This window comes from Cetorhinus maximus, chromosome 13 (genome assembly GCF_964194155.1).
Source record: "Cetorhinus maximus chromosome 13, sCetMax3.hap1.1, whole genome shotgun sequence".
NCBI lineage: Eukaryota > Metazoa > Chordata > Chondrichthyes > Lamniformes > Cetorhinidae > Cetorhinus > Cetorhinus maximus.
In genome coordinates this window covers 29416309-29429482 of record NC_135891.1, presented here as the reverse complement: position 1 = coordinate 29429482, position 13174 = coordinate 29416309, and the positions used below count along the sequence as shown (strand labels likewise).

Genomic DNA, 13174 nt, shown 5'->3' with positions numbered 1-13174 from the left:
GACACCCTTGGAGTGTCCTGGGATGAAGCCCCCGGGGTGCCCTGCTGGTGCTCCTCCCTGTCAGTGTGCGATGGCACCTCCCTAACTCCCTAAGCCTTTAGTTCAGTCTGTGCATGGCCTCTGGCATCTTTGCTTAATGTTCCGCTGCCTGTCTCTGCATCTCCAACATGTCTCTTATGGCCATGTCCAGAGGTTTTTCATCTGCATGGGACTCAGGAGGGGTCTGGTCTCCAGCAGTCCTCCAAGAATCACAGAGCTCAGCTGTCACTTCCACTGTCAGCTGTGGACCCGTGCCTGTGATGTGCTCACCAGATTGTGACCCCCAAGCCTACTCCAGAATGTATGCCCACCAAGGTGAATGTCTCTGTGGTGGTGAAGGGTGCAGGTGATGACCTCTGAGGGTTCTGAGTCACCATCCTCAGAGGTGGTGGTGGAGATGCAGTTTAAGTTGTGGGTGGGCTGCCATCTTTTCCTCCCCTTTCTTTTCTTGCTGGGGCCTAGGAGTGGAGAAGATGAAGATATTGTGGATGCCTGCAGGCTCCCTTATTAAAACAATGTCTCACTCTGTCGGTGCATCTGACAACTGCAGACTGGAGGCATCCTCACTGGCTTCCTGGGAGAGTCCTGTCTTGCCTCCGCACAGGCACAGTCCCAGTCCTCTCTCTGGCTAGTTATGTGGCCTTCTCCTTGAATGTGGTGAGGGCTTAAATATCCGGCAGTCCCCGCTGGTCTTGGCCCGCTCCCTCCTGTTGTGAGTACATTTGTCCTGCAGACAGACAGAAGGACTCATTGTCATCCCAATGGGTGAATGAGCAGTTTAGGAGCACGTATGCCTATGCCAGCTCCTGAGCCCTTCGCAGTAAGTGACTAACAAGCAGGATGTCCTCCAACTGATAGAACACTGACAGCATGAAGTGGCTGGCACACATTCAGTGCACATATCTCATCTGCTGCTGCGTCCTGCAACTCAAACTCCTGTCTGACATCCCTCTGCATTCACACAATTACACTCCCTGATGCCCTTTTAAGTGTCACTTTGAAGTGAGTAGATGGTGCCACTCACCTTGGTGGAGCACACCAGATCATTCAACCTTTTCGGCACTTCAAGCTGGTTCACGTGTGGGCCCCACAAAGGCTAACCTCTGTTGTGACCTCCGCTCAGGCTGCCTTGATCAGACGGGGGCGGGGGGGCTCCTGCTGCCATCTCTGGGAAACTGTACCTGCCTCCTTTTCTGGACGACCTGGGGCAGGTCCTGCAGAGACGCAAAGCTGAACCATGGGGGCCACACGTTGTTTGCTCTGCAACATTCTCGTATCTGCAGGAGGTCTTCCCCTCTGGAACGACAGGCAGGCTGACACTGTTGGTTTGCAGTGAGTGAATGGTTGTCTGGATGCCCTTCCCTTTAGATATGGTGCTAGGACCTTTGACCCCATGAACTAAGGGCGGGGACGGTGACTTCTTACCTGCCTCTGCTGCAAGACTTGCCATGCTCCTCACGCATGCAAAAGTAATGAGCTGAACAGCACGAGATTGCAGGGGTCGGTCGTGGAGTGGAAATCACTCTCATTTCCACTCCCACCACTCAAGTTATACTCCAGAACAGAAGACTCCACCCACAACCTTACAATACAGGGGCAGTACTGAGGTCAAAGGAGGTGGTAGATAGGTAAGAGCTGGGTGTTGTCAACATACTTGCAGATGTTGATTCCTGTGATTGATGTTGCCAAAGGGAGACATGTAGATGAGGGAAAGGAGGGCACTGGAAGTAAATAGCTTTACATCATTGTGCTTACTCCTAATTTTATTTTCAGCTGGTCTTTTGTCAAATTTCTTTGCTCTTTACTTTTGAGGCTTCTAGTTTTGGTTGGCACAATCGCTTGACACATTTTTTGTTGTTTGGGAAATTTCCCTAAAATTTGCTGTATGGATTTCCCAATGGGGATTGCCCGTTTTATTATTATATATGTTGGAGAATGAAGAGGTGGTGGAACAGGAGGCTAGGCTTATATGCAACACTGCAAATATCCTCTCACCTATCCTCCAGGATGTTTAGACCAAGATTATTTTATTTAGAAATATTCCCGGACATATGTATAAGAAGACATGACATTTGCTGCATCAGACAGAAAAACTGAAAATTTCCTCAAGAACCAAGTCAGCACTTACTGTGGTTCAGAAACTCACTGTAGCAATTAATCCTGATATGGACATGAGAATTTATAATAGAAATAAAATGGCAAAATGTATGACTTTAAAATGGGTTAAATTGTGTGTCCTGGTCCATTTACATCATCCTCTAACACGGTTTCACCTGAGGACTATACTTGCTTTATTATATATATATATAATAGCTAAAGCAGAAATTAATGGAAAACCTAGCACTATTTTAATAGCAATTAGAAAAGCTAAACTTGTTATATATTTAGCATCTGGTGTAAATTGTTCCTTTAGCATGCACAGAGATAATTGATTAATTAAACAGCAGTCCCTTGATATAAAATGCACTGAGAGTTGCAACTGGGAAAGAGGCTGTTAAACATTGCTCATCCATATGTTTGCCCCCCTCATATAGTACAAGGTAATCTATCTTAAGATAACCGTGCCAAATATTATAGTACTGCTTTGTTCATTACCTAAAGTACCATTTTGCTTTCATTAGCACAGGTAAGATTTCTTTCTTTTTGTTAACGTTAGCAAAAAGATGTGAATTTTTTTTTATTCATTCATGAGATGTGGGCATCACTGGCTAGGCTAGCATTTGTTGCCCATCCCTTATTACCCTTGTTCAGAGGGCATTTTAAGAGTCAACCACATCACACAAAAAGGTGTGGTCTCAGTAAAAAGTGCACACAGACATCTCATAGAGTCATAGAGGTCTACAGCACAGAAAAAGGCCCTTCGGCCCATCGGGTCTGCGCCGGTCAAACAAGTACCTAACAATTCTAATGCCATTTTCCAGCACTAGGCCCATAGCTTTGTATGTCGTGGCATCGTAAGTGCACATCCAAATGCTTCTTAAATGTTATGAGGGTTTCTGCCTCTACCACCCTTTCAGGCAGTGAGTTCCAGATTCCTACCACCCTCTGGGTGAAAAAATTCTTCCTCACATACCCTCTAAACCTCCTGCCCCTTACCTTAAATCTATGCCCCCTGGTTATTGATCCCTCCACCAAGGGGAAAAGTTCCTTTCTGTCAACCCCATCTATGCCCCTCATAATTTTATACACCTCAATCATGTCCCCCCTCGACCTCCTCTGCTCCAAGGAAAATAACCCCAGTCTATCCAATCTCTCATCATACTAAAAATCTCCAGCCCTGGGAACATCTGGTAAATCTCCTCTGCACTCTCTCTAGTGCAATCACATCCTTCCTAAAATGCGGATTCCAGAACTGCACACAATACCCTAGCTGTGGCCTAACCAGTGTTTTATACAGTTCCAGCATAACCTCCCTCCTCTTATATTCTATGCCTCGGCTATTAAAGGCAAGTAACCCATATGCCTTTGTAACCACCTTATCTACCTGTCCCGCTACCTTAAGGGACCAGTGGACATGCACACCAAGGTCCCTCTGATCCTCGGTACTTCCCAGGGTCCTACCATTCGTCGTGTATTCCCGTGCCTTGTTTGTCCTGCCCAAGTGCATCATCTCACACTTATCTGGATTAAGTTCCATTTGCCACTGATCAGTCCATCTGACCAGCCCGTCTATATCCTCCTGTAATTTAAGGCTATCCTCCTCACTATTTACCACCCCACCAATTTTGTGTCATCCACAAACTTATTGATCAACCCGCCTACTTTCAAGTCTAAATCATTTATATAAACCACAAACAGCAAGGTACCCGATGCCGATCCCTGTGGAAACCCACTGGACACAGGCATCCAGTCACAAATACACCCACCAGCCATCACCCTCTGCTTCCTGCCACTCAGCCAATTCTGGATCCAATTTGTCAAATTGCCTTGGATCTCATGGGCTCTCACCTTCGTTATTAGTCTCCCATGCGGGACCTTATCAAAAGCCTTGCTGAAGTCCAAGTAGACTACGTCAAATACATTGCCCTCATCTACACACCTGGTCACCTCTTCGAAAAATTCAATCAAATTGGTCAGACATGACCACTCCTTAACAAAATCATGCTGACTGTCCTTGATTAATCCCTGCCTCTCCAAGAGGAGATTAATTCTGTCCCTCAGAATTGCTTCCAATAGTTTCCCCACCACTGAGGTTAGACTGACTGGCCTGTAGTTCCCTGGTTTATCCCTTCCTCCCTTCTTGAATAATGGTACCACATTGGCTGTCCTCCAGTCCTCTGGCACCTCTTCTGTGGCCAGAGAGGCATTGAAAATTATTGCCAGTGCCCCTGCTATCTCCTCCATTGCCTCACTCAACAGCCTGGGATACATTTCAAACGGGCCTGGAAACTTTTCTACTTTTAAGCCTGCCAGACCACTTAGAACCTCCTCCCTCTCTATGTTAATTTCTTTAATTATATCACAGTCCTTCTGCCTGATTTCCATACCCATGTCGTCCCTCTCACTTGTGAACACCGACATAAAGTATTCATTTAGAACCCTATCTACGTTTTCCGGCTCCATACACAAATTATCACTACGGTCCTTAATGGGCCCTACTCTTTCCCTAGTTATCCTCTTACTCTTAATGTACTTGTAAAATAACTTTGTATTTTCCTTTATTTTACCTGCCAATGTTTTTCATGCCCCCTTTTTGCTTCCCTAATTTCCTTTTTAAATTCCCCCTACACATTTTATACTCCTCTAGGGCTTCCGCTGTTTTGAGCCCTCAGTATCTGTTATAAGCCTCCCTTTTTCTCTCCACCCAATCCTGTATACCCCTCGACATCCAGGGTTCCCAGGATTTGTTGCGCCCACCCTTTGTCTTTACTGGAATATGTTGGCCCTGTACTTTCCCTATTTCCTCCTTGAATGAGTCCCACTGCTCTGACGCAGATTTACCGAAAAGTAGCTGCTCACAGTCCACTCCGGTCAAATCATATCTGATCTTATTAAAATCGGCCTTTCCCCCATTTAGAACTCTGATTTCTGCCCCACCCTTATCCTTTTCCATAACAACCTTGAATCTAATGGAGTTATGATCATTATCTGTAAAATGCTCCCCCACTGATACCTCTATCACTTGCCTGGCTTCATCCCCTAAAATTGAGTCCAGGACCACCTCCTCTCTTGTAAGACCCTCTACGTACTGGCTTAAAAAGCTCTCCTGGATGCATTTTAAGAATTCCACTCCCTCTAAACCTATAACTAACCCAGTTAATGTTGGGGAAGTTGAAATCCCCAACTACTACTACCCTAATATTTTTACACTTCTCTGAAATTTGCCTACATATCTGCCCTTCTATTTCTCTCTGACTGTTTGGGGGGCAATAGTACACTCCCATCAATGTGATTGCTCCTTTTTTGTTTTTCAGTTCTACCCATATGGCTTCATTTGAGGGCCTTCTAAGATGTCATCCCTCCTGACTGCTGTAATTGATTCCTTGCTCAATATTGCGATACCCCTTCCTCTTTTACCTCCTTTCCTGTCTCGCCTGAAGACCTTATATCCTGGAATATTGAGCTGCCAATCCTGCCCCTCTCTCAACCATGTCTCTGTGACAGCAATGGCATCATACTTCCATGTATTAATTTGTGCCCTCAAATCATCTGCCTTATTCGCCAGACTCCTTGCATTAAAATAAATACCACTCAACCTTGCCAAACTCCCTTGTGCCTTAACTGGCCTATAATTTCTATGCCTTCCAGACTCACTTGCTCTCTCTTCTAATTTTGGCTGTGCATCTCCCCCTGCTGAACATCCTCTCAGGATCTCACCCCCTTGCCAAGTTAGTTTAAACCCTCCCCAACAGCACTAGCAAACCTCCCCGCAAGGATGTTGGTCCCATTCCGGTTCAGGTGTAAACCGTCCGCCTTGTACAGGTCCCACCGCCCCAAGAAATGGTCCCAATGCCCCAGAAATCTAAAGCCCTCCTTCCTGCACCATCTCTCCAGCCACGCATTCATCTGGACTAGCCTCCTATTTCTATTCTGTTCATCTGTTTAATGCTGTTTTCAGGATTTACTTCATTCTGAAAATAAAACAAGCGCAATGTAAATTGAGTTAAAAGAGGTGAAATTGGTCTTGGGCAGTATCATTAACAAACTGGCTGCCTGTGTTACACCTTCCTCGGACGGGGTGTCAAACCCCAGCGTGTCTATTTTGTTGCTGGTTTTAGCCTTGCTAAAACATAGCATTGCCCTGTGCCAAATCAAACATTGTGTGGAACTCCAGAACAAGCCTGATGTTAATGATTTTAACAAGGAGGAAGATTTTGAAGTGGCACTGTTGCAGGAACAGAAGAGAACAGGAAATGGGAAATGCCCATATGTAGGTGGGAGGCTTGAATCCTCGAAAATGGCAACAGTCTGACAATCAGAAAACAGAAGTTGTTGCTTATAGCTCAGTTTGAAGCTCATCTATAATGTGATATTGCAATATCATAACAGGTGGCATGAGTGCCTGACATAATATTGCTAAGTTCACAGTGCAAATAAAGATTAGATTTTGAAAAATGCATTGTACTACAAAAAAAATTCAATTCCTAATAAACCCACAAATTAAGATTGCAAACATGTGAAAAATAAAAGTTTGTAGCATCACAAATTGTGCATAGTGTAATTATAAACACACTACCTTGTAACTGTCAGTTAGTATTGATTTGATTTAATAAATTTTATGGGATGAGGTCAAAAATAAACTCTGCTTTGTAAAACCACATGATATAAACAAAGTATTCTGTATAATAACACATCAGTTGGAGTTTTATCCTGTACCTTGTATAAACCTTTTTCAGAATATAATTTGTTCAGAAATATTTAGTCATGCAGTTTAGTAACTCTAACAGTATAATTCTAAATGGAATTTTAACAATGAAATTCATCAATCAGGAGTGTGGGAGTGAGTTCAGGGTTGGAGCCTTGAATCAGTTATTAGCCACTTCCATTAATTTGGGAAAATGTTGGTGTGAAGGTCACATTAATGGTACTCCTATTTCATTCTCGTCAACTGTGCATATGCAAACCACAGAAAATTAAAAAAGTGACAACATAAATGCAAACTGCTGTTGAACAGCAAAACAGGCAACTCTTGCAATGAACATGTTCAGTGTGGAAGTAATCTAACCTACCTGTTAAACAAAAGAATAGGTGGTTCTGCAAGTGTTGATTTGATGAAAGTTTTTGCCGGGAGAGGGTTCGGGGGGGGCGGTTGGGGGGAGGTGAAATTTGATTGCATTGCATACATTTGTGGGGTAAAACATGGATGTAAGAAGAGTCACTTTAGGGGAGCAACATCCTGTGCTTCAAGACACCTGAAAGATGCCTGACCTGATAATGGGTGAGACCACTTTTCTGCCTTCCCTTCGGAGAGGTGGTGGCATAGTGGTATTATCACTGGACTAGTATTCCAGAGACCCAGGGTAATTCCCCGGGGGGGCCTGGGTTCAAAGCTCACCATGGCAGATGGTGAAATTAGAACCCAATAAAAATCTAGAAGTCAGATGATGACCATGAAACCATGGCAAATTGTTGTAAAAACCCATCTGGTTTACTAACATTTTTTAGGGGAGGAAATCTGCTGCCCTGACCTACATGTGACTCTTAAATGCCCCTCTGAATGAGGGCAATTAGGGATGGGCAATAAATGCTGGCCCAGCCAGTGATGCCCGCATCCCATGAACGAATTAAAAAAAAACATGCGTTAGGCCCTTTATATATGGAAATACAGAGTCTCCTAGATTAAATCAGGTTTTCTCAATTTTCTTTCAACGTTAAACACAAAAACGGAGTCCTTCACATCTTAACGAACATTGAAACATTAAATAAGCTGAATAAGGTGGCAGCTGCTTGTGAAATTTTAAAGGATATAATTATTACGAGTGCATTGTGGTTAAATATTAGTCTCTCAACTACCATTATCACATTCTAAGCAAGCACGTATTTCATAACCATTTACTTTGTAAATTGAATCAAACATTATAAAGAAAAAACAAGATTTTTTTTTTCCCCATCCTAAAATAATCTCAGAAGGAGTTTTACAAAAAAAGCCTTTCTAATGCTTGAGGCAAATATTACTGACTATGTCTTACTGAACGTAGTTAGCTTTCATATGCAAAATCAGTGGGCCAAATTTTGCATATACTGCATGTATTTCACACAATAAATTCATGAAAGTGACTTGATTTTGTGCAGGTATAAGCAACTGAAATAACTGATAATTGTTCATTTTTTTGGAATGTTGAGTATGTTGAGATTTGATATCAGTGAGTAAGATGACAGATTTATTTTTAGTAGGGACGTTGCACACGTCACCAGCAAAGGTAGTCAACAATATAGCACTAGTTTCAGAAGACAATAATCACCAGGAAATATTTCAGTCCTCTAATACCATATTTATATCTGTAATGACTATCATTTCTAAATTGTGAATGAAAGCCTATGACCTTGATACAACCTGAGTCAGTTCATTTTACAATAAAAAGTAGGCCATGTTGTCCATCTTATTCTGAAATTAACACTTTTAAAAATTATTTTAAAATTTGTGCTTGGAATGTGGATATTGTACATCCCTGGTTGCCCTGAGGACATTGAGAGACACCACATAATGTGGGATGTGAGTCACATGTAGCACACAGGTCCTTTTTCAATCATTCTTAGCTGCCTCCTAGCTAAAGATGACCAGATTTACTAACTTAATTTCACAACTTATTATGGGGTACTTTGAACCCCTAGGTTGCTAGTCCAGTAACGTAACCACAAGGCTACCATGCCCTGATATTGAATGATGATTTATAACCCACACCCATTCTAAACCAGGCTTCTTTTTACCTATGCTGCCTCTTCTAAAACGGTAGATTCTAGGGAATTCAACTTCTGCATTCATTACTTTGAATTACTCTGACACAAACCAATGTTTTTTGGTAATAATAAAACTCAGTTTTACAGACTTGAAAATCTGTATATCTGTTAGTAAAGACACAAGAATGTGGCATTTTAAACTGTGGCCCATAGGTTTCTTGCAGGTATGAGCCCTGTCAATTTGACCCACAATGCTCAAGTAACTCAGGGCAGAATCATCTGGTCCCATTGGTGGCGGGCGTCATGACGGGCGTGAGCGGACAATATGTCAAGAAGGCTAAAAGTCGGTTTTATGCCATAGTGAAAGCAGTTTGCGATCGTCCGCTCCACCCGTCAATGGCAGGCCACGTTTCCCATCGCCACATGCCAGGAACCTAATTTCAATACTTTAGCATCTCATTATACACCCTGCTCATCAGAATCATCCCCCCACGCTAGATCATCTGGGCAGCTGACGTGTTTCACAATGGTACATAAGCAACCTGCACCTGGCAAGCTGCAATTCGCTTGGGACTTCAAGATTTGTTTGCCTACCTTGCTTCGGTCATCTGCGCTAGGCTTCGCAGGCAGCACCGCATCACTTTTAGGGGGGCTCACGGGCAGGTCTCTACCTACCAGACAAGCCATACAGCGGGGGTAGCTTTTCAAATGTGGCAGGGCTAGGGCTTGCCTGGAGATGGGGGATAAGTGGCCTCAGGCAAGGGAAGAGGACTAGGGCAGTACTGGGGAAGGAGGGTATTCCAAGATGTGTGAGGGGGTACATGTTGATCTGTGCAAGTGGCCTCAAAATGGTGGCGGCTGAGGAGGCCAGGTGGAGATGTGAGGGTGCGTGTGAGAGAGTGAGTGGTGATGCCCCTTGAGCTGGCAGTGAGTGATATGCCTATGAATGTGTGATGGGCTTGTGAGTGGGTGAATTGAGATTGATGAGATGGTCGACTTACCCCAGCGCACAGATGAGATCATTCATTCGTTTTCTGCATTGGGTGACCAGCCTCTGTGTGCAGCATGGCACTGACCACCCCTGCCACCGCTCCCCAAGCTGGAGTGGTGAGTCTGATGGGCCTTCTGTGGCCAGAGCGGGGGTAGATGACATCATGGCGGGGCTCCATGGCATTCAGAAGGCGTCCGGGGGATGTACCACTGAATCGGAGGGCTGTACCCTTCTTGGCTTTTGGGGCCATGTCTTCACCGGAGCAGTCCTGGGCAGCAAGCATTAAGAACTGTGCGCGCGGCTGCAGTTTAAATATGGCGCCTGACATGAGGAAGTGGCAAGGTAACGGCATGGTGGGAAAATCGGAGGCTGCCCGCCAGTGATCACACGTGTTTCCTGTGACTGCATAACATATGAGGTGGGAAGGGGACGATATGGCGTGAAAACCCGTCATTGCGGCTGGCGGGTAAAACGTCTTTCATCACACCCGCTACCACACGTAATCTGGGACAATCTCCACAGGTGGGTAGAAATGCAAGTTAGTGAGAAAATCGATTAAACTGTAGATGCAGCCTGCAAGGATCTATAGTATGCACCTAAGCGGCCCAAAAAGGCAAAATGTTTGAAGGGGTTGAGCTTTGGCATGTTGAAGTGTTCTGATTTAAAACCTCAGAAGTTAAAAATGTTTTGCTTCAGTGATAATTGCAATGCAACCATTTATGCCTGACCTCCACCTCACCTTTGACCTTCAGCAGACATAATGTTCTAAGTGTATCTCATTCTCCATCCATAGCTTACCAGCTCTGGGAGGTTGCTGGAACTGGGATAGAGAATGATTCAAGGTATAACGTGGTGGCGGTCTTCAAAAATTGTTAGTTTTATCAATGACAAATACTAATAGCCTCCAATGACATCATCAAGAAGAGTGCCCATTTAAAGTCAAGGGCAGAATTTTCTGCCTGTTGGGTGGGCGGTGTGGGAGCGGGCGCGGACCTGGTCGGCGCCCATGATTGGGTCCGCGCTGCCATTTTTCATGGGCGGGCCATTTAAGGCCCGCCCAGCATGACATGCATTCGGAAGCGGTGTGTGCTCCCTGTGCGGGCGGTGGGGGTTGCCTGAGTCGGGAGTGCGCTCTTTCGCACATGCGCGCGAATGAGCGCAGAAATCTCCCTGAGGCACAGAGGTGCCTCAGGGAGATTAGTTTTAAGTCCAAAAAGTTTAATAAAGTGGCGAGAAAATTTTTATGATACGTCCCCTCATGTGAAACTGTCACATGAGCTGGGACATGTGCTTTAATTTCAGTAAAAATTTTTGTCAAAATTTAAAATCATTCATGAAACCTCATCCTGCCCGTGCAAAATGCAAAGGCCGCTTGGTTAAGGTTGGACGGGCAGCTCCATTAATTATTTTAATTGAGAGTTAAATGGCCTTAAGAGGCCTTTGACAGTTTGGCGTGCCCAAGTCGGCTGCGCGCCCGCCAAACTGAAAGTTTGAATGATGCGGCGTGACATCGGGACGCACACCCGAAGTCACCACACGTCATTTTATGCCTCGGCGAGCGAGCCCCGCCCCCGCTCGCCGAGCCGAAGGTTCTACACCTATGCTGTATGTACGAGGACTATTTCTAACAATAGTTCCCATTTTCTACCCCTCTCCACAAACTTTTGTCATCAGCATTTTTAAAGGCCATTAAGTAACCACCACTGTCCACCATTCAACCAATGATTTCAAAACCCACATCTTTATTTAAAAATCTCCATAGTCACACTCCGTCCTACTGCCACAATTTCCTCCAATAGCACGAATTAGCTCACGCTCCCTATTCTTATAACTCAAACTTGCTGTATACCCATCAGTGACAACGATTTGAATCACTACAGCTTGCACTCTGGAATTTTGTCTGTAAAATCTTCGTATCTTGCTACATCTCTCCTTACATTCAAATGTATCTTCAAAATGCAGCTCGGCAACCAAATCTTCAGGTCACTTTCTCTGCCTCTGCTCCTAATCCCTCTTCATTTCCCAAACTCTTTTTGTAAAGTGCCTTGGGAAGTTTGTTATGTTAATGGTGATGCTTTGAGTTCAAGTTGTTGCTATTGTATTATTGACTGACCTGCAACTAACGCTGGTGTGATTAGTGAAAAACAAACTGGTCTCTAACTATTTACAGGATGTGTAGGTAGTTCAGAGTTTTAGCAGTTTTTCAGCTTCTAGTGGGGCAAGTTATGAAACATAACTGAATTAGCTTCTGCCACAGGAGAGCAGAGCCAGCAATATGTTCAAAACTTACTTCATAAGCTCAGGGTCCTCTTTATCATCCTTGGTCGGTGTTAATTTCTGTCCACTTTTCTTTGCACGTGGGCACCCTGACAAGCTGTAAAAACAACCAGAATGGGACTGACTCACAATGAAGGGTATGAACTGCTGCTGCTTGATATCAACGCATCTCACACAAATGAATAATTGTGGTCGCTGTGTGATTGTTGAGAAGATATATGGGTTAAACTGTTTGCAATAACAGCTTATGAACACTTAATGAGGTAGATTTTAACGTTCAGGTGGCTGCCTGGTGGTGTGCACTGGGTGTCTGCCCATTCCTGCTATCAGGAAGCCTGAGCCATTTGGAGGGCTGGGCTTCATGTCTATGGCATTGGTGAGCTACAGGTACTGGACGGGTGTCCTGCTGCATCTTGCTGACGCTGGGCCAGTGGAATATCAGGCAGTCGCGCTAGCCCACAGGAAGGTTCAGCCAGCTGAATATGGATGGGGCATATTCTCATTGTGGAGTCAGGGCAAGCACTCCCACTCCTTTTGGCTCTTTTGTAAAAATTTAACTTTTTTTGGACCATTTTTGGAGCAGACAGCATTAGTGCCTGTAAGGCTGCTGAATGCCAGGATACACGGGTGGCACCCACTTCAGTTATGTGTCCCTGGAAATTGCAATCGGCCTCCTAACTGTGTCACAGTATCTTGATGTGCATAATAAAGAGGCCTACGGTCTGAAACAGGTGGGTCCTCTGGCTGCCCGAAGGAAGGCCCCCTTAAAATTGTACTGACTAGAGCATCGGCGTTCACAGTCTATTGGCCCCATTAAGGCCAAGTAGGCCAAGTGAAAATTGGCCCCAATTTGTTTGTGTAACATTTCTCTGTCAACTTTTTTAGAGGTGTGTTAACCCATTTAAATTAAACAGGCCATCTCCATTGAAATAATGAGTATACAATGATGTTAAGCGTTAATGTACTGTTATTGCCAACAGTAATTTCCACTCCATGGTTACAGCATAAAGCCTTTCAGGGTAGTCGGTC

General features: G+C 44.5%; 1 protein-coding gene across 1 annotated transcript in view; it reads right to left on the bottom strand.

Annotated features, from left to right (window-relative positions):
* Positions 1 to 13174, bottom strand: part of LOC144688508 (myelin transcription factor 1-like) — a 79564-nt gene that overhangs the window by 34034 nt on the left and 32356 nt on the right. Inside the window, exon 18 of the mRNA XM_078555166.1 lies at positions 12159 to 12242. Within this exon, the coding sequence (XP_078411292.1) occupies positions 12159 to 12242 (84 nt within the window). The remainder of the gene's footprint in view (positions 1 to 12158; positions 12243 to 13174) is intronic.